Source organism: Microtus ochrogaster, unplaced genomic scaffold (assembly GCF_000317375.1).
Source record: "Microtus ochrogaster isolate Prairie Vole_2 unplaced genomic scaffold, MicOch1.0 UNK50, whole genome shotgun sequence".
Classification (NCBI taxonomy): domain Eukaryota; kingdom Metazoa; phylum Chordata; class Mammalia; order Rodentia; family Cricetidae; genus Microtus; species Microtus ochrogaster.
The window spans coordinates 1940175-1962622 of NW_004949148.1; the positions used below are offsets into that span (position 1 = coordinate 1940175).

A 22448-nucleotide genomic window follows, 5' to 3' on the forward strand; every position below is an offset into this window, starting at 1 on the left:
AAGGCTACCCTGGACTACACAGTAAGCTCTAGGTTAGTCAAGACTACATAGTAAGATCCTATCTCAAAAGGAAAAGTTGCTGGGCAGTGAAGGCACACGCCTTTAATCCCAGCACTTGGGAGGCAGAGGCAGGCAGATCTCTGTGAGTTCGAGGCCAATCTGGTCTACAAGAGCTAATTCCAGGACAGGTTCAAAGTTACAGAAAAACCTTGTTTCTAAAAACAACAACAACAACAACAAAAAACAAAAAGGGAAAAGTTATATGGGTATAGTGGTACAGGTATCTATAGGTACAGGTAGAGTGGAACAGACCTGACTTCTTAGCACTCAAGAGACACAGGCAGGAGGATTACAAATTCAAGACCATACTTACTAAATCCTGTCTCAAAACAAAATAAAACCAAAAAAGTTATTGCAACAATGACAGCAAAAGGTAAAGTACAATAACGATAAAATGGTCAAAGCGATTATCTCTAAATTGTGGAACTACTGGAATTTTTCCACATATGTTTAATATTTATGGCACATCTTATGCATTATAATTATAAGGTTAAAAATACTGTTATGCTCTTTGAACATAAGCACTACAGAGACCATTATAGACAAACATTACTGTGTTTAATGCAAAACTGACAGAGCTATACTGAAATACTAAATTCACTGTCAAATTTAGAAATTATATGTATGTCTCATACATACAATCCTAAACTATATGTATAGAAATAGGAACCACTGTAAATTTTGATCCTTTCATGGGTGGCAAGGAGCTTTTTACCTTGCTTGGGGTTAGTCACAATCTCATGACTTAATATGAAAATTCAAGTAAAGAATATAATACACCACCAGTAAAAGATTACTCACTCTCCACAGACCCCTGGTACCTTCTTGCTGGTATATATCAATGAAGCTGCCAATCATGCTCCCTTGGAACAAACTTCCTTGAGCCTGCATTCGAATCTAAAATGAAAAAGGGAACATTCTATTTTGACAGAAAAAAAACAAAGTGAGACAATTCAGTCCTTTGAAATTAAGGAATTATTTTTAAATCTCTGCTATTATGATGAATTAAATTGTACACAAAAGCATAATTTGTGCCAAAGTATAGTCTATAAAGGTTGCCATTAGGCCTCATATTTCCCACAGTAAATCTATCTTTTCTAGACTTGTACAATAACGAGTATTCATGAAATATAGCATAGTGGCACAGGCCTTTAATCCCTGGACTCAGGAGGCAGAGACAGGTGAATTTTTGTGAGTTCACGGCTTGCCTGGTCTACACATTGAGTTCCAAGGCAGTAATGGCTACATAGTAAGACCCATGTAATTAATTTAGTAAAGAATTAGGGACTACTCAAATGTCCAAAAACCAATGTCAACAACATATTGGTTACATAAATGATGAAACATTAATTTAACAGAATACAGTAGAGCCATAACATTTTCCCCTAAAGTATTTGTAGACCTTAGAAGGCATTAAAAATTGTTAAACATGCCAGGTGGTAGTGGCATGTGCCTTTAATCCCAGCATTTAGGAAGCAGAGGCAGGTGGATCTCTGCAAGTTCAAGGCCAGCCTGGTCTACAAGAGCTAGTTCCTGGACAGGTACCAAAGCTACACAGAGAAACCTTGTCTTGAAAAACCAAAAAAGAAAGAAAGAAAGAAAGAAAGAAAGAAAGAAAGAAAGAAAGAAAGAAAGAAGGAAAGATTAATTGCTAAACATAAAAGTGCTGTTTCTTACCAAAAATGTGAATTAAAAAACATAGCGAGAAGACTAGATGATCATATATACCTAAATATTAACAGAGGTTTACATATGAATGGGGAGTCTATAAGTGAGGATTGTTCTCTTTTGAGTTTAATTTCTAGAACTCATGGTCAAAAGAGAGCTGATTCCAAAAGGTTTGACCCAACCTCCACATGTACATACACATGCACCCCCCACAAAATATAGTAATGGTAGTGATGATAAATTTATTTGGGGGCTAGAGCACTGGCTGTTATTGCTGAAGACCTGGGTTTGGTTCTCAAAACCAATATTGCAGCTCACAACTCTCGTTAACTACGGTTTCAGGGGCTCCAATGCCCTCCCTCTTCAGGTTCTATGGGCACTAGGCACACATGGTACACAGGCATACATTTAGGCAAAGTACACATACACAAAAATTAAATATTTAAATTTTTAATTTAATTTTCTTTCTTTTTCGTTTGTTTTTTGAGACAGGGTTTCTCTGTGTAGCTTTGGCTATCTTGGAACTCATTGTGTAGACCAAGCTGGTTTTCAACTCAGAGATCCACCTGCCTCTGCCTCCTGAGTGTTTGGGTTAAATGTGTGTGCCACCAATGCCCAGCTAATTTCATTTTTTAAAAATAATGACAATTTATACTAGACAATCAAATCTATACCAGACAATCAAATTTATATCAGATAATCAAATAATGACCAGTTTTATATTTGTGGATTTAATCATTCACCAATTGAAAAATATTTGGAAAAAAACTGCATTTGTACTGAACACATGTAGAATTTTTCTTTGTCGTTATCTCTGGAATAATATAACAACTATTTACATATGTTTACATTATATTAAACATCATAAGTAATCTAAAGTGGACTTGAAATATCTAAGGGAATACACACAGGTTATTCATAAATACTGCTTCATTCTATGTAAGCATCTTATTGAGCATCTAAAGATTTTGTTATTCACTGGGGAAAAGTCCTGGAAGAAATCCCTACAAGATTGGGATGAATAAACTCTGCTGTAATCGCTATAAGGTGAATCTCCTATCACTTGGTTTGCATTATCCTGGATCCTGATTTATACTTTCTCTTATTATAAGCAATGAACTTGAAATTTTTTTTCTTGTCACTCACAGCTGGAAACATGACTCAGCTGTTAAGAGAGCTTGCTGGCTTTCCAGAGGATCCAGGCTTGACTGCTGCACCCACATGGCAGCTCACAACTGTCTGTAACTCCAGTTCCAGGGATTTGGATGTTCTCACCTGGCTTCCATGAACACTGCATGCATGTGGTACACGGACATACTTGCAGGCAAAATACCCCCACATATAAAATAATATTGTTTAAACTTGAGATTCATGGTTGTAAATACCTCTATACCCAGTAAGAAGACCAGACTACATAAGATTCCCTCTCAGGAAAAAAAAAATCTTAGTTTGTGGTCCCTCACATTGTTTAATCACATATTTTGTGCTTTATTAACTAAGAAGGAATGAGCTTGTTTTTCAAGACAGGGTTCTTTTGTGTAGCTTTGGAGCCTGTCCTAGAACTCACTGAGCTGACTCAAACTGACTGAGCTGGCCTCAAACTCCCAATTTTTGCTATAAGTCAACACACCATCTGAAGATTTGTAATAGGTAAAGGATATGCCTTTGTTTTGTAAAATGGGAAAAGGGCTATTAGAAACACAAATCCATTCTCACACTACTTAAGGAAAACAGAGTAAGGAATTTAGAAAACAATTCCCTAGAACTGCAGAGCTCTGAAAATATCTCATAGTGGGTTAAAAGCCCAAGCTGAAAACCACTGGATTAATGCATATCACATTAAACTACTCCTGAAAATCGACTATGAAGCATGTTATACAAGTTTACATGTATTATCTCTAATTCTTACCAACTTTATGCTCTAAGCACTGAGTAGTTAGGAGATTTTCCCAAGAGTTTAGAACTAACAATGGACAGTGTAAGACTCAGAACTCGAACCTGAGTTAAAGTTGCGGTCTTTCCACTCGCATGGCAGACACCTTTCTCTCTTACCTTTAGAACATCAGTGGGATTGGCTATAGTCGATGAAATCACTCCTGACACTACCCCACAGATCATATTAATTAGGAGAGTTTCATCTGTAAAAATGTAAAATAAACAAAATGAACAGATAGATAGATAGAGAGAGATAAAAGTTCATTTTATTAAGTACTGTTTTCTCAGAGTACCAAGGAAAGAATTCCTGGAGAGATGACTTAAAAATTAACTTCAAGATTTATCAAAGTAAAGACTCTCAAATATTTGTAGCACATCCCAAATTTATACAAAATATAAATTATAAAATATAAACCATTATTTCCCTAAAAACATTATTTTTTTAAATTTTTATTATTTTGAAGACATCACATTCTTCAACCTAATTGTGAGTATAAGACATAAATTAGAATGTGGTATTTCCTTTTCAACCACTTCAAACATAATAATACATCTACTTTTAAGTCTTTTAAAGCTTTCTGAGATTATAATCTATGGGGTGTTTTTTGTTTTATTTTGTTTTTCTGTTTTTCAAGACAGAGTTTCTCTATGTAGACCTGGCTGTCCTGGAACTCAGTCTGTAGACCAGGCTGGCCTTGCACTCAGTGATCTGTCTGCCTCTGCCACGCAAATGTTAGGGATTAAAGGTGTGTATCACCACCGCCTGAGATTATAATTTAATTACAATATTTCTTCCTTCCCTTTCCTCCCTCCAAACCCTTCCATGTACCTGTTCCTGTTCTTCAAATTTATGGCCTCCTTTTTCACTAATTGTTATTATATGTAAATATGTACATACATACATATTCCTAAATATAACCTGTTCAGTCTCTATAATACTATTTGTATGTATGTTTTCAAGACTGACCATTTGGCATTGGACAAACAATTGATGTGCTCTTCTCTGGGGAAGACCACCTCTCGCGCTCCCAGCTTTCTGTAATTGCTTATAGCTCTTTGTGTAGGGCTGAGGCCTCATGGGCTTTTCCCTGTGCAGTTTGGCATACCAGTTGGTGTCATCCTTGTTCAATTTTTAAGTCTTTTTATGAAAAGTTAACTTTAAAGAATAACAAGATGCTAAAAAACTATATTCTTATGTGTAATAAAGTTATCTAAATATTAATGCTAAATGGCTTTAGAGCTCTCCTAGCCTCCATTTATGTAAGAAGGTTTCTGTAGTCAAATATGAAAGAGCAGCAGTATAATTCCTGCTGCTGAATAATGAATGGAAAGAATTAGACATAGACCAGCACTCTGCTACTGAGTTACAAAAGAAATAATTTAGAGCTAAATTCCCTCAGCTAGAAACAAGAAAGGAACAACAGAACATAATGTTCTACAGAGAAAATCTAATCTTCACCATCCTACTTCTCATGAAGGGCCTATAAATAGAAAATAAGTAAACCCACATTAATAAGCTATGAAAGGAAAATATTTTCAGGAGAGATGAAAGTGAATCCTTCAGGATTCCCACCTAACAGGCTCCAGAAAATGCTGATTTAGAATAAAACAAGTCCTTCAAGAGATACTGCTAACATGAAGTCAGTCCAGCTTTCTCCATCATCTAGTAACCCCAGGCCTATGATAAAAATCCATGGTGCAAGTATCAGACTCAAATGGAAAAACCTACAACAACTCTGAATTTGGGTTAAATGGCCATAGGTACATTAGAGTCCAGACTATAATAGACTAAAATTTATCTACCTACCAAAAGCTTATCAAAATTGACCTCTAGATGCCAGGTGGTGGTGGTGCACGCCTTTAATCCCAGCACTTGGGAGGCAGAAGCAGGTGGACCTCTGTAAGTTCAAAGCCAGCCTGGTCTACAGAGAGAGTTCCAGGACAGCCAGGGCTGTTACACAGAAAAATCCTGTTTTTGAAAACAACAACAACAACAACAACAAAGAATTGACATCTAGGAAATGCCTTCAAGTCCTCTAACTGATGAAGACAGCATTCATTTTCAGGCTTCATTTCTAGGCTTCTTCAAGAATGACAACAAGTTTTTTTTTTTAAGAATTATTATTTTAGGAGCTGGAGAGATGGCTCAGTGGTTAAGGGCAATGACTGTTTGACCAGTTTCTAATCCCAGTACCCACATGGCAGTTCTCAACTGTAATTCCAGGTCCAGCATCCTCACACAGACATACATACATACAGGCAAAACAGCAATAAAATAAAAAATAAACATTTTTTTAAAAAAAGAATTATTATTTTAAACAAGGCGATGGTGGTGCATGCCTTTAATACCAGCACTTGGGAGGCAGAGGCAAATGGACTTCTGAGTTTGAAGCCAACCTGGTCTATGCAGAGAGTTCCAGGATAATCAGGTCTACACAGAGAAATCCTGTCTTGAAAATCAAAAACAAAATGACAACAAAAAGAGAATTATTATTTTGGGGGTAAGACATATATCCTGGCATATGTATGGAGGTCAGAGTTCAACTTTATGGACCGTGTTCACTCCTTCCACCTTTGCATGGGTTCCAGGTATCAAACTCAGGTAGTTGAACTTGCATGAATTTGCCCATCTTGCCTGCCTAAAAGTTTCTCAGTTGATAGCAAATGATAAATTTGAAGAGCAGGTGCCTCTAACCCACATATGCCCTCTGTAGGGATTTAGCTCAAATCAACAGAAGCCCACTTGTCCCTGCAGTGATTGTCTTTCATTCTCTAGCATCGTGAGATAAACATTTCACAGTAAGCACGATTTCAACAATCCCTTTGAGGATAACCTCAAAAGAGAGTTGAGCATACTGACCTTCCAAACGTTCTACAAATAATCGCTTCAAGCTTTGGTAAATACCAATTTTGATGGTGCCATATGATGCCTGTCTTAGTAAAGCAGGGGCAATTCTTCCCAAAAAGAGAGAAAGAGAAAAGTTAATTTTATATAACACACATTTGTAGATTTTACAGTTCTTTTATCTATATCCTTCCAAGCAGTATAGCATGCTTTTTTTTTACTCACCCATGAAGAAAGAAAGCTCAAATCCCACGTCATAAAACAAACATCAACAAAGTAAAAAGAACTAAATTTATATAGAATATATTTCCTGACCATAATGGAAACAAACAAGAAAATGATAAGGAGAATGCTCAAACACTTGCAAATCAAACAATACACATCTAAAACAACATGTGGGTTAGAGAAAGCTACAAAAGAAGTTTTCTCAATGTATAGATATGAGTAAAATTTCAAATACATCCTATAATATACATGGGGAAACAACAACAAAAGAAAAGGATGTCATGAATATGAGAGTAAGGAAAGAGATACATGGGAATGCATGGAGGAGGAAAGGGAAAGAGGAAATAATATAATTATAATTCCAAATTTTTAAAAATATTATTAAAAATTTTTAATAAATGGGATACAGCTAGGTCTGAAAGTACAGGTCTGTAACCCGAGCTACTTGTGGGCTAAGGCAAGAGTTCCAGACCTGCTTGAACTAGAGTGAGCACAAGAGAAGCATGAGCAGCTTAATATGGCCCTTTCATATAAAAAGTAAAAAGAAAGTAGTTCACAGAGAGAGCACTTACATAGCATTGCTAGGCTCTAGGTTCAATCACCAATATTACAAAACAACGAGGGGCCAGAGAATATGCAACCAAAGCATAGCTGAGAATAATTTATAGTCAAATTCTTACCCTAGCAGAGTAAACTCCCCAGAAGCCAACCTCTAGAACTATGAAAAATTAATGACTGCTATTTATAAGTGACCAGGCATATGGTACTTTGTCACAGTGGCCCAAACTAATAGTATTAAAAATTTTACAAAATAAAACTGAATTCATAGTTTTTTAATTTTTCAGATTTTGTTTACTTTTGCTTTACATATATGGGTGTTTTGCCTGCAAGTATGTTGGTGCACCATGTGCATGCTATGCCCATAGGGGCCAGAGGAGGGCATAAGATCTTCTAGAACTGGAGTTACAGGCAGTAAGAAGTTTAGTCGCCACATGGGTGCTGGAAATCGAACTCAGGTCCTACAGAAGAGGAGCCAGTGCTCCTACCTACTGAACCATCTCTCCAGTCCCATTGAATTAACAGTTTTACTAAAGTTCATAAAATAGAAATTCTCAGTCCAAACAAGTTTACTGAGGAGCTCTATAAAACCACTGAAGAATTACCATTAATCTTATACAAGCTCTCCAGGAAACGGAAAAGGGAATGTTTCCCAAATCATTTTGGCTAGTGTTACCTTGGTAGCAAAAAAAAAAAAAAAAAAACCAGACAAAAACAGTACAAACAAAAAATACAGGCCTATATCGTTCATGAACTTAGATGCAAAAATTCTTTAGAAAAGATGAGCAAATTGAATGTAGCAATACACAAAAGAGTTAAAACACTAACCCATACCTCATAGGTTAAAAAAAACCTTGACCTTTATTTCCTAACAACTGCAGATACATCTTTAACTTAATCAAAAAGGAAGCCAACAGCACTAAGATTTCAGCCTACTTAAATTCTGCTCATAAACTGAAGATGTTCTCACTCATTCCTCCTTTGAGATTCATCCAAATTGCAGAACTATACTTTAGGAGATATAAATAGAAATAAAGCAACAGCTCAAATGGTTAGGATTGAAGAAAAATACAGATGACTAAATCTGCATATTTCTGACTATTACTTGCATTAGAAAAAGAATTCCAAGGTTATCTACGCTAATAGACGAACAAGGTAAAAGAGATGATCCATGGATAATTTAATTCTGAATAAGGATCTTTTTTTGTTTGTTTTTTTTCTTTTTGTTTTGATTTTTTTCTCCAAGAAAACTATAATTTAAATAAACCCAACCCAAATTACTAGTAAAATTGATTTCCAATCTCTCAGCAATACTGGTAGCCTAGATTTAGGATAGCTTAGGAAACCAGCAGCAGGTAAAGTACAAACTGGACAATAAACCATAAACTGATGCGTAATCAAAAGGTGATGAAAAAAGATACTCCTTTTCTTCTATTCTTCATTCCTATTTAACCTGCCAGAATATTTCTTTCACAAAGAAAATCTTAAAGGAAGCCAGTGCTTGCCAAATCAGGAAAATTCTCAGAAAGAACGTACACAGCTAATTGGTGCTGCTTTTTACAACAGTCATCAGTAAATGTCAGGAAGTCAGAAAAAAAAAACCTTCTGCTGAAATGATATTATCCACTTTCACATTTATTCCATACAGCCAGATTAACACAAATTCCAAAGCTCAAGACTTACAAGCAAATGAAATATACAAAAGCCCACCGATATAGAATTACAAGTAAAAACGGTGACTATGAAGGGTATAAACTAGCATGTAGTTGTTCATGCTCCAAGGAAAGAGGCCAGCCTTACCCTGAATACAGAGCCAAAATCCCCTCTTCTTTATAGATTCGGAACAAGGCATGAAACATCCCTCTATATTTTATCTCTTTGAAGCGGACATCGATGCTCTGGCCTTGGACTTGCAGCCGTGTTTTAGTAAGGTCCACAGGGAAAGTGCCTATGAGGGAACACACTGCTGAGCATTTACAAAGAACACAGGTATGTTTTGGCTAAAGATAAGGCAATGCAATAGTGGAACTCTAACACAGGGTCCTTTTCATAACACTCAAATATGTACTACACAGCCACTGACAGAAGGTAAAGGCTTTTAAGTGGAGTGAAATGCACGACTTGCCATACAGTATATCTGACACTTTCTGCCAGAAATGCAAAGGCGTTTGGATACTTCTGTTCCTTCGTCTGTCACATACTAATGCCAACGGCATTTATTAGTCTTTTCCTCCCACCCTTTCCCACCACAAGTCTCCTTATCTCTCCTTCATAAAATCTCCCCACATAGTCGCAAGCACAAGAACATCCAGGATTCAGAGGTTCTTACATGCACTAACAATAGGGTATGAGCGTGTGTATTTACGACTTCCTAATACTATGACAGAAATTGGCAAAGTCTTACTTGGTTCTACTTACCATGGTGTCTTTGATAGTTCAGGAGTAATACCAATAGAGTACTTGAGCCATTAGTTTTTTCAATTATGTGCTACTTATTTGTATGCATGTATATGTATGTGTGTGGGTATATCTGCCACGGCTCATGCATGGAGGTCAGAGGACAGCCTGCAGGAATTGGTTCTGTCCTTCAACCACATGGGTCCCAGGGATCAAATTCAGGTTCGTCAAGCTTGGCAGCATGCATCTTTACCTGCTGAGCCATCCTGTCGTCCCTAGCCGGATTCTTCAAAAAACAAAAACAAAACTCCCTTTTCTTATCTCAGCACATAAAAGTGGTTGTTGCATGAACAAAATGGGTTTTAAGAAAGATTTTAAGATCTAAACCTAACAAGGTGTTTATATATGTAATTCTGAACTTTGGGGATCTGGATAGTGCAAGACCAGAGCATATACCAAGAAAGGCAGAAAACACTGCGGGATTGTAGATACTTAGGAAACATTCAGGGAAAAGAAAACTCTGGAAAATGAAAAGTTACAATCTAAAAATATTTCAAAATTTAAATCAAAAGTGAGATGACTCTTGTTTGATCTTATTTACTTCTAAAATGGAAGAGAGCTTTGCAAAAAAGAAGCCTGGATAAGAAGAAAATTATAGTCTTAGCATAAATGTAAGACCATTAGTACAGGAATACACAGAAATCATTGTCATATATTGTCCTCTATGATTACACATATTTGGCTTGGAAAAATTAACAATTCACTAAGTTATCAAAAAAAAGGTTCAAAATTTGACTTCTTAACCTCATTCACCTTATCATTACTAGTACCTTCTCAGTAATGCTGTTTGATAGCCATGCAAACAATAATATTATTTTTTGGTTTTTCAAGATAGAGTTTCTCTTATAAGAGTCCTGGTTGTACTGGAACTCAGTAAGAGTCCTGATTGGACTGAAACTCTGCAGACCAGGCTGGCCTCGAACTCTTCTGAGATTGACCTGTTTCTGCCTCCCAAGTGCTGGGATTAAAGGCATGCACTACCACCGCCTGGGGCAACAACAATTTTTAAAACAAAGATGACAGCACTCTTTTGATTTGTTCTCTGTTTCCTCTAGAAATAACTGGTAGCATGCATAACCATCTGTGGCACAAAACTCATATTTGCCATCCTTTTTTTCAGATTCTTACCGAACTCGGCAACAATAGAGGCAAGGCCGCCATACACAAAAGGTTTCCAGTTCAGACCAGACATCTCATGGCTTAAAGTGGGACTTTTCTGATGCTAAAAATAAACAGGAATTAGAACAGGGCACAAGAATGAAGAAAAGTACCAGTTAACGCTTGAGTATATGATTTGAATCAACACAACTGGCAAACCAAAGGAACATGGAAGAAAAACTAAAAACCACCAAGTGGGATGAGACAAAACTGAGAGTCCTGCCTCAAAGTCTGGATGCTTATGAGTTTCTTCTCTAATGTCATTCTGTAGGGTAGGTGTACAATCACTTAAAAATGAACATGTGCCCTTCATGCTCTCTAATTTAATCGTCCACTCTTCCCCACCCCAAGAAAGCTTCAGCCCATTCATCCAGAACACCCATCTTTGACATTCATCTAGACAGTCATGGGTCAGGGAAACTGAAACTGAAGTTACATAGGCTGAGGCATCTTATAAAAGCAGTTCATGGTATTCAGTTAGCTTGATTCAGGCACAAAACACAAGCTGCCAACACTACCCCCCCCCCCCAACATTCTCAGCCTGTTCAGCTCTCCACTAAAATTTAGCATCTCAGTTCTAGGAACTGAGCTAGTTTTACACCAAAGCAGCTAACTCAGTGAGACCCACGCTGAGATAAGGAGCAATGTACCTTGCTTCTGGCTCCTGGAGAAATGACAGCAGTGTGGATAAATCCCATTTCTGACCCTGAACATCATCCTTCCAGTGATCTCCTTTCCCTTACCCCTGCACTGTAATAACATATCCTAGTACTATACTTTTTATGTTCTAATTCTTTATTGATGTACTTCTGTCCCCAGCCCTTTTTACTCCCCCCCATCAAATCAATCTTAGATCTGTCATCCTAAAAATCTTCAGTTTTGTCAGGGAGGTGGTGGTGTACACCTTTAATCCTAGCACCCAGAGGCAGAGGCAAAGGCAGGCAAATCTCTTTGAGTTTGAGGCCAGTTTGTTTGACAGAGTGAGTTCCAGGACAGCCAAAGCTATACAGAGAAATCCTGTCTCAAAAAACAAAAACAAAAAAAACTTCAGTTTTATTTTTTCTGCCACTCTCAGCGCCTTCACTCTTGGATTTGTTTTTCCACAACTCTAGCATCTAGGCAAATACTTGTCAAATTGTAGCACGCAACAGAATCATCTAAAAGGTTATTAAAACATGGACTGCAGAGCTTCTTTCTCAGAGTTTCTGATTGTTTTAAGTCTTGCCCTGAGAATCTGCAAGGTGTCAAAGAATACTGATGTTTTAAGAAGGAACTATTGCTGTAGGCATCACCTGCTAGATCCTGGTCCTCTTGAAAACACTACTTATTTTTTTTTAAAAAAAGAATCTCAGATTTCCTTGAACTATTTCCTTCTTTTTCAGCGCTTTGATATATACTTCTGATTTCAAAAGGGTTTACAGTCAAAAAGGAACACCCTGAAATCAGATCATCTAACATTGAATCATGGCTCCAGATTCACATCTTGACTATCACTTACTAGTTGTTTGTAGGAACGTTATTCAATCTGTCTCTGCCTTTATTTTCTGAAAACAATAATAATAAAAACATATTATAGGGTTGTTGTGTTATATATAAGTAACACATTTTTAACACCTAGAAAAATCCTTGAAACTTTGCTTAATAAGTTAGATAGTTATTACTACACATTTTAAATAAATGTATTTATTAAACAAATAAAATAAATAAATAAAATAAATACATTTTCATAGATAGCATTTGCTGTCCATCTTCCCCTTGCCAGTTTGGGTTAGTACCATTGAGCTACCATCTGTTCTTGGAGGAAACAGGGTTTTGATTTATTTTTTACAAAAGTAATTCTCGGAAACAAAGAAACGAGCAATTTTCCAGAGAGGCTAGCATGTAGATAAATGTATTAGTTATACTACAAAAATAATTGTGGAAGCATCCTCTCAAATATAATATATATATTGAATATGTGAGAGATACCCCTATTGGAGGAAAGTTCATTAAAACTCTAAAGAGCAAAGTAGGAATTGATAGGAAAAATAGGACTATGGCATAAAAACAACAACAACAACAACAACAAATCCTTTAAATCAGATGTGGTGGCCCATGCTTGTAAATCCAGCAACTAGAAAGTGGAGTCAGGAGGATCAGTAATTTAAGTCACCCTTTCCTACATAGGGAGTTTGAGACCAGCCTGAGCTACATAAGACCCTGTCTCCAAAAGAACACACAAAATGGAAGGAAAAAAAATCACTCTTTGGTGTCAAATTTAGAGATTTCCCTAAATAGCCTTTGATATTTCAAATGTCTGCTGAGCTTCTCCCCCAGACTTTCCGTTTACAACTTCACGCACCCTTTCTCAGTACAGGAAAAAAAATTCTACCACATATTTAGTACCTACTAGTCAATGTTTAAAAAAATATTTAGTGTTTTAGCATTATTTTTTTTTATGTGTGTGTATGAGTGTTTGCTTACATGTATAACTCTGTACTACATGCATGCCTGATGATCACAAAGGCCAGAAGAGGGTGTTTGAATCCTTGGAACTGGTTATAGGTGGTTATGAGCTGCCATGTGGGTGTTGGGACTTGAACCTGGATCCTCTGTCAGAGCAGCTACTGCTCCGAACAGCTGAGTCTTCTCTCTAGCCCTCTACTCAGTCTCTTAATGGAAAATGTGCTCAGGATTCAGGAGCAATAACAAACCACTAAAAGTTGGGTCAGAGTCAAACTAGGAAACAGAAAGGCCAATCACTGGATCTTAGGTCAGGTAGTCCAGCAGTTCCCAATGAAGTTTCCACAATTCAGAGGTGATAGGAAAACAAAACCAAACCTAGGGCTGCTTTCTTTTTTCAGTTAAATGTATGTCATTTAAATGGCTATTAAATCATATTGTTTAGCCCCAGAGCACTGGCAAATTGCCTCTCTTACATAAAATGATAATAGTAGTAGGTAGTTGATATATTTAGTGTCTTTATTTGGCAAAAGAAGCATAGTGATCTTTATCTGTCTCCCCTCCACCACATTTTCATTTCAATTTCATTAGTCTATAAAATTATACAAGCCTAGAGAAGACTAACCAAAACCAACAATGTCCCTCTACCACCTCCCCAGTCACATCTGATAGTAAAATCTTTCGTGCCAATATCAGAAATCAAAGTCATGAAAGAAATTTTTTATCTCCTTTGATTAGACTTTATACAGCCCGTCCTCACACTAGAACAACTTGGAGGCACATTGAACAAATTTATGTTTCCACAACGGAGTCCTTAAATATTTAAAGGCAGCTTTCATATTCCTACATTTTTCTTTTCTAAGGCTAAATAGTCCTGATCATTTTCTTCATTCTATATGTTTTACTTCAGCTACTATAGCTGAAAAACCTTTGTTTCTTTTCAGAGAGGCTTATTATACAACTGAAGCATTAAAGTCTTTTACATAAAGCTGTATATGTGTGTGTGTGTGTGTGTGTGTGTGTGTGTATGCAAGTTATGTCTCACCTATTATTGTTCAACTATGTGATTTTTTTTGAGAAAAATTTTGAGAAATTTGTTTATTCAACGTCTTAAATTCAGGCATAAAATGATGACTAGGGTGAAGTATATTCTCTAGTTGTCTCGTCTCTTCTCCTCCTCTTTTAAATAGGGAAGATTCCCTAAAAGATGACACCATATTTCACAAAGCTTTTTATAAACCTCATAAAACCTTGTATACAATGAGGACAAATGCCAAACAGTTGAGTGTATTACATACACATCCTGTATATATAAGCAGTTATAAAGCAAGCCACAAAAGTAATTTGCTGGACCTGGACAATAACACACACCTTATACAACACTCTCCTGATTCCCAGATTTTCTACCTATAAACACTTTTCTCTTTCTTTTGATGAAGAGGATTGCTTTGTAAAGCAATTCATATCCCAACTCCTCATAAAGTTATTTTGACTTGTGGAGGCTAACCTCAGTTTGGGGTGAAGGGACAGAAATAACATCTAAGTAGCAATACAGTACCCTACATATTTTATTATTTAAAAAGGCCAATAAAATTTGTCTTCACAATTTGTGCATCTATTCTTAGAATATAGCCCCTATATTTATTTCAAAGTCTGTTCAGGAAATTCTGGGTGATGACGTTCTTGGTTTCTCCTTTAAGAATGAGTAGGTGTTAGACATGTTCATGTTTGCAAGATAGCAATAGGGAACCTAAAGTTATGTGTTAAAGGCATACTAAATACTCAAACCTGAAATTGTCTATGAATATAATTGTCAAACTTTTAAAAATCACAGCCTGGTGTGGTGATGTCTTTAAATCCAGCACCTGAGAGGCAGAAGCAGGTGGATCTTTGTGCATCTGAGGTCAGCCTGGTCTATATAGTGAGACCCTGTCTCCAAAAAAATTTCACAGAAATATATTCTAACATAGACACTATTTGCCATTCCACCTATCTTTCCTGGACAATCATCTGGCGGAACAAATTAAATATTTTTGCTAGAGAAAAATTGTTAGAGACAAATTGTTACACTGCATAGAAATCTATAAAGCAAGGAAGCATGGAAAAGAAAACAACAGGCATGCGTTTGAATAATTTGGAAAAACTGTTGGAAGTGAGAGAACTTAAACTGGATCTCAACAGTGAGCAGACTGACTCCGGGTAGGAACAAATATCTGGGAAAGGTGAGCAGGGTATATAAAGACAAATGTGCAAACACACACAATCGTATGGAGGTAGGCACCGATATAGTTTGTACTGAGACAGAAATCAAGGACCCAAGCAGAATACACAATATGCGTATTGGATGAACAAGTGAAAGGAGTAGACAAGATGTTGGAGGAAGACTAGTTCTATTAATAGGGAAGTGAATTAAGGTAATGCCCTATTTTAATTAGTTACTGGGGACTACAAGCACAGTGGATTGCAAACAGAGAGGTAGGGAAATAGCTTAGGAGGGTGTGAAGTAGGCAGAAAAGAATACTTGTTAGCATTGGGGGTTAATCTGTTGAAACGGAGACAAAAGACGTTTCACGATATAAATGAAGAGGAGGAAAGAGTTAACATCTACTCTAAGCATCTCTAGGGGCTGGGCAAGGAAGCACTGGTAGAAAACTATAAATGTCCTTGCTTATTATTGTCTGAGAAACAAAATCCATGTTGATAATATCTGTGATCCCGATCAAGCAACTGAACTGCATTTTAATAGATGCCTTCAATGCCTCAACCTCAGGAGTGACAGGGGTATAGAAAGTGATGGGGAGCATCTCTCAACAGCATCCCTCACACTGATACAATGGAGATGTTTGCTTACTCCGCTTGCAATCACAGCCGCCGTTGCAAACTTCACCCTTAGAAAAATTAGGATTATTCCGGGAAAGATACCCATTCACCCTCTGGGTAGCAGGATCTTGCCAATTCCTCAGCTGTCAGAGCGAGTTCGCAGAGAGAAGGGAGGCGCCTGAAGGAGGCAGCCTCCCAGGGGGGTCGAGGAAGCAGGGTTCAATCGAAGAAGTAAAGCCACCGGTGCCAGAAGAGTGAAAGACAGGGAAGGGACTCAGCTGAGGGGAGAGAGAGAGATCAAAGGACCGTTAAGCCCCTCCCAGGCCGAGTACCAGACCAGCCAGGCCCGCGCGGCCTGCCGCAGCCCAACCCGGCTCCCCAACCTGGAACTCCAGGAGCTCCCCCTCACCTGCTCAAGCTCATCAGACGACTGGGAAGCAGAGGCTCCCAAGGTAGGAAATGCCACCGCAGCGCCAACCCGGAAGCATTGAAACGAACGGAAGTAACAAGGCGTCGCCTCGGCAACAGTGGCGCAGCCATCCTAACTCCGCCTCCTCTTGGCCCGAAAAGGAAGGCGCGAATGAAAGGAAACCATTAGGGTCGAAAGGCCTGAGTCCCGAAGGCTGTGCAAAAGGGTCAGGAGCCAGCCACCTGCTTTTCCAAAGAGGGAGCTAAGGTGGGAGAATGGGTCCGCTTCTGCAGCAGATGTGCTCTCCAGAGAGGGCAGAGGAGATGCCTTGTCACCCACCCGGAGTTTACCGGAGCAGATGGTCCGCTAAGCTTCAAAAACGCGAGGCAGTAGGAGGTGCATTGCATAGTGGGAGGTGGGACAAAGGATTTAAGATGGAAGTGGGAGAATTTCTTTTGCCTGCTTTTGGGACCCTTTTCCTACGGGGGCGGGAGACTGGGAGCAGAGAAGGGAGGGGCAAATTGCGATGGGGATGTAATATATGAGAGAAGAATAAATAAATACGTACATAATTTTTTAAGATTGGGAGAATTTAAGATAAAACTGAGAACTAGGACGTGAGCGGAATTTAGACACTGAACCCTGGCTCAGAAAGAAAAATAAAGATGAGAGAAGCAAATAAGCCTCACCCACTGAATGTCAGCAGCAGTCGCTGAAAAATACTAGCCTAGAGACAGAAACTTTGGAACAAGCTGGGAACAGAAAGGGGGCCAGGAAAAGTTAAAGCAAACAAATCTGAAGAGAATAATGGGAGAGTACCAGCTAATCCGCACCTCACAATTGGCTAGAAAAGCTTGACCACCAGCTTCAGACCCCAGTTCCCACGGCCGCTGGAAGAGAAAAACAGAAACTTCTGGGTAAATCCATTAGCTAAATTAATACATGAAGGCTACCCCCATTTTTTCACTATATCACAGTTTCCACAATCACACAAGTGTTAATAATAGTGTTTTTTATTTACATAGGTATAAGTCAATGAGTTCAAGGCACACAGTCCTGAGATTATTTGTTGAATAAGGGAATGTTTTGAATTGATTTATTCTAAAAGAATCTTCCTCATCTCGTTCACATCTACTTTTTAAAAAATTTCTTCAGGCAGCACACATGATATAATAAATGACATTATGGAGCACTTAACCATGTGCCAATGTGATGCTAACAGCTCTTTTGCTTGAAGCTGCCTTACAAGTTTGATACTTTTATTTTCACCTCCTAACAACTAAGAAAAATTAGGTCATAAAAGTGAAGCAGAGTTATGGCATAACTGGCAGAATTCGGATTTCAACTTGAGATTGACTTCAGTGCCCAAGTGTGCAACTCTAAGAATGTCTTCTTTAGCTGGGTGGTGGTGGCTCACGCCTTTAATCCCAGCACTTGGGAGGCAGAGACAGGTGGATCTCTATGAATTCGAGGCCGGCCTGGTCTACAGAGCAAGTTCCAGCACAGGCTCCAAAGCTGCAGAGAAGCCCTGTCTCAAAAAATAAAAAATAAATCGAATGCCTTCGTTAATGTCAGAAACTTCATTCCTCTAAAGATAAGAAACATGTGCATGCATTCCAAAATGAGAATTCTAGGAGACAGAAGAGATGTCTCAGCAGTTAAGAGCACAAGCTGCTCTTCTTAGAGGACAAGAATTCAATTCCCAACATTCAGTTCCCAAGGCTCAAAAGACCCCTGTAACTCCAGTCCCAAGAGATTCGGTGGCATCCACTGACACCAGGCACTCAATTGGTGTGCAGAAATACATGCAAATAAAACACCCATACACATAAAACAAATATTTTCATTATAAAATGTGAATTCTTTAATTTTAGATAACAGCAGAGCAACACCCTCTTAGACAAATGGGTAAAATCCTGTGTGTATAGTCCTTATAACTTGGAAGGTTTGGACTCTCTTCAGTGACACATAGTATATGTGTAGCCATTCATGTGGGAATCCTTCTGTATATGTGTTGCTTTTATTGGTTAATAAAGAAGTTGCTTTCAACCAATGGCTTAACAGACTATAGCCAGGTTGGAAGATATATATAGAGAGGGCAGTCAGAGTCAAAGAGAAGCCATGTACAAGCCACCAGGGACAGAGGCCTCCACTGGAGCCTTCTGAAACTGCTGGTAGGCCACAACCTCGTGGTGATGCACAGATTAATGGAGATGGGTTAGTTTAGGATATAAGAATTAGCCAGAAATACGCTTAAGCTATTGACCAAACAGTATTGCAAGTAATAGAGTTCCTATGTGATTATTTCGAGTCTGGGCGGCTGGAAAATGAACGAGCAGCCTCCTCCAACAAGCTATGGCCTGGGATTGCATTTCACATCCAATTCACTGAAACTTGTAGAATTATGGCCTGCCCCTTGGGCAAATCACTATCTTAGCTTTTGTACAAAACTGTGTTTTCCCACTCAATCACTACTTCCAACAGTTAATCTAGGTATCAACTAGGTAAATTTTTAAAGGGTTCATTGTTTTTAAATGACTCATGTTTAAAATTCTACATGTGAGCAAAAACAATAGCAATTTAGGAACATAAGCATATGCCACACTAACACATTTGCAGTTTGGTTGCATTATTTCAGTTTTAACATTCTTTAGTGCTATAACACGAAAATCTAATTCTCTTTATCAAAGTTGTATATTTCCCTTATAAATTACCTTCTATTATCTAGTCTCTCCCATAAAGACCAATTTTTGACCACACATATTCTGTCTAATTATATAAGCTATTCAAGAGGATAGAATCATGAATTCTAACTCTAACGTAACTTGGAAGTGTTTTATAGACAATTGTTTAGACCCTGGTAAAAAAAATCTCTTGCTAGCCGGGCGATGGTGGCGCACGCCTTTAATCCCAGCACTCGGGAGGCAGAGGCAGGCGGATCTCTGTGAGTTCGAGACCAGCCTGGTCTACAGAGCTAGTTCCAGGACAGGCTCCAAAGCCACAGAGAAACCCTGTCTCGAAAAAAACCAAAAAAAAAAAAATCTCTTGCTACTCTCTCCCTCTCCATTTACCCTTCCTATTAGCATTGAGTTCTTTCCAGACTGCCACAAAGAAAGAAAAAAAGAAATTCTTTAAGACTGTGTCAACTTCGAGATACAAGCCAATTTCCTTAGATTAGTGGGGGTTTCTAAATCTTTCTTTTTCTCTTTTTTCCTCTGCTTAGAGGGTCAACCTAGGACCTCATGCATGCATGCCAGACAAGCGTGCTTCCACTGAGCTCCATCCTAACCCAATGTATTCAAAACACTCCTATTTCAGATTAGAGTCAGTAGAAACTACTAATGAGGCAATTTCGGCTATTTGGGGCCAAATCGCTGTGTAACTTATACTTGCATTACTCCTCAGATTCAGACGAAGCACTTTTCAACTGCTTGGCAGCCACATGTGGTAGGTGGTCACCACACAAGGCGACAGAGATCTGCCTCATTGCTCTGTCTGATGCATTGTCACATGCCTTCTCCAGAAAGCCCTCAACGGAGCATCTAGCTCCCTGTTACTCAACTGAGACTAGCTAACAATATCAGGAACACTTGGAGCTGGTAAGAAATTCTGATAGTTGGACTCCAGCCAAGTCCTATTTAAAACAGGATCAACATTTTGCACGATGCCTATGCAATTAGTTTGCATATGAAACCCTAGGAAGACTGCTTTCACCTCTTCTTGAACACATCCAATTCATACCCGAGGCCTATACTACCCTTAAGTGGTTCGAAAGTATGACAAAAACATTTATCAATCTTTTATTGAATATTCTTCATAATCCCAGAACTATATCGTATGTAAAGAGCATTATGAGGTAGGGGCTAATTTTGGCCCCTTATCTTTTGTGGTTGTTACTTATTGCTTTGTGGGAAAAAAAAATAGAACTTTTCATAAAAATTAATTTTTTTTTCTTTTTTTCTTGTATTGTGGGAAAATGTTTTATTTTAGAATAATTTGGAGGAGGGCATGGTGTTACATGCCTTTAGTCCCAGCACTCAGGAGGCAGAGGCAGGTGGATCTCTGTGAGTTCGAGGCCAGCCTGATCTATAAATCGAGTTGAAGGACAGCCAAGCTTGTTACCCAGAAAAAGCCTGTCTCGAAAAAGAATCTAGAATAATTTGGGTTTACAGAGAAGTTATAAAGATCCTGCTCTCATCAGCTTCTTCAAGCTACCCTTAATTGCTAACATTTATGGAACTTGGCATGTTAGTTAAAAAGCAAGACATTTATGTGTTATGACACTACTAATAGAGACATTCTGAGTTCTCCAGCTTTTACATGTATTTCCTTGAACCATTATATCTTCCAATTAAGGATAATATGTTACATTCAACTCCCACATCAGCTCCCATAAATAACAGAGGACCGGGTATAGACCCGTACAGTGCAGAACCCTGCCGGTACAGGGTTAGGGTTAGGGTTTGTTGCTTCAGTCTCTGTGAGTTCATATGAGCTTTGATAATGGTGATTTAGAGGGCCTTGTTTTCTTGGTGTCCTTCATCTTACTTCTCTCTCTCTCTCTCTCTCTCTCTCTCTCTCTCTCTCTCTCTCCTCCTCTTATTTAAAAATAGATTTTTTTCTCACGTAATATATCCTGATTATGGCTTTCTCTACTCCCAGTTCATCCCAATTTTCCCTCCCTTTTGTCTCTCATTAGAAAACAAAAAGGCTTCTAATGGGATATAATATAATAATGCAATGAGATAAATCAAAAACTAACACAGGAATTGGACAAAATAAACAGAAGGAAAGAACAAAAGAGAAGGCATAAGAAACAGATACCCATTCCTTTGCACACTCAGGAGTCCATAAAAACACTAAACCAGAAGCTATAATATTTAACAGAGGACCTGGTGCAGACCCATGCATGCCCTATACATGCTGCTTCAGTCTCTGTGAGTTCATATGAGCTTTGGTTGTGTTGATTTAGAGGGCCTTGTTTTCTTGGTGTCGTCTCTCTGCTCCGACCTTTACACTTTTTCTGCTTTATCTTTCACAGGGTTCCCTGAGTTCGGAGGGAAGGATTTGATGGAGCCACCCCATTTAGGGCTGGATGTTCTAAGGTCTCTCACTCTCTGCATAATATCTGACTGTGGGCCTCTGTATTTGTTCCCCTCTGCTTCGAGCTGTGTCAGGTACGGATTCCATCTCATGGAATGGTCCTTAAGTCAAATCAGGAATTGGGTGGTTACTCCCACAGCTTTGGGCCACCATTGCACTAGCACATTTTAGAGATGGGACACCATTGTAGATCAAAGGGCCTGTGGCTAGATTGTTGGTGGTGTTTCTCTTTTGAGAGCTTGCAGAGTACCTTTGTGTATGAAACACTAGCACATAGGGGTGAAGGCTCTTTGAGGAACCAGCTCATCTTCTCCATGTTCAAGGAGTTGTGTAGATGTTGCCTTCAGCAATGGGGACTTGCTGTCAGTTTCTGGAAAACAACCTATGGTCTTGTCAACAGCCTGGGTTGTTGAGGATTCCCATGGGATCCCTTTGGCCAACAACTCAATTAATTGTAACCCAATCCCAGTACTGGAAACTTCATTTGATTCCAAGAGAGATCTAGTTGAGACTCTGTCTCATCTATTATTTGGTGATTTTATCTAGATTGCCTCTTCATATATGTACATATTTTAGGAAGCTTCTACTCTATTAGGTTTCCATATTACCCATCAAATGATCTTTCATTTTAGCTGTATCCTCCTGTATTCTTTCCCTCATCTCCCCTCCTCTCCCCCTCACAATTTGATCCTCCCATTCCAGGCTCTCCCCCCATCCATAACTATCTATTCTAGTTCCCTTTCCTAGGAAGATCTATCTATTCACTAT

General features: G+C 38.4%; 1 protein-coding gene across 1 annotated transcript in view; it reads right to left on the reverse strand.

The window, feature by feature from the left end:
• The window catches only part of Slc25a14 (solute carrier family 25 member 14), a 40941-nt gene extending 24218 nt beyond the window's left edge, over positions 1–16723 (reverse strand). The window contains 7 exon segments of the mRNA XM_013354604.2: positions 862–957; positions 3781–3866; positions 6524–6618; positions 9092–9239; positions 10877–10970; positions 16578–16675; positions 16678–16723. Coding sequence (XP_013210058.1) covers positions 862–957; positions 3781–3866; positions 6524–6618; positions 9092–9239; positions 10877–10970; positions 16578–16675; positions 16678–16708 — 648 coding nt within the window. The 5' untranslated portion in view covers positions 16709–16723.
• Positions 16724–22448: the final 5725 nt, after the last annotated feature.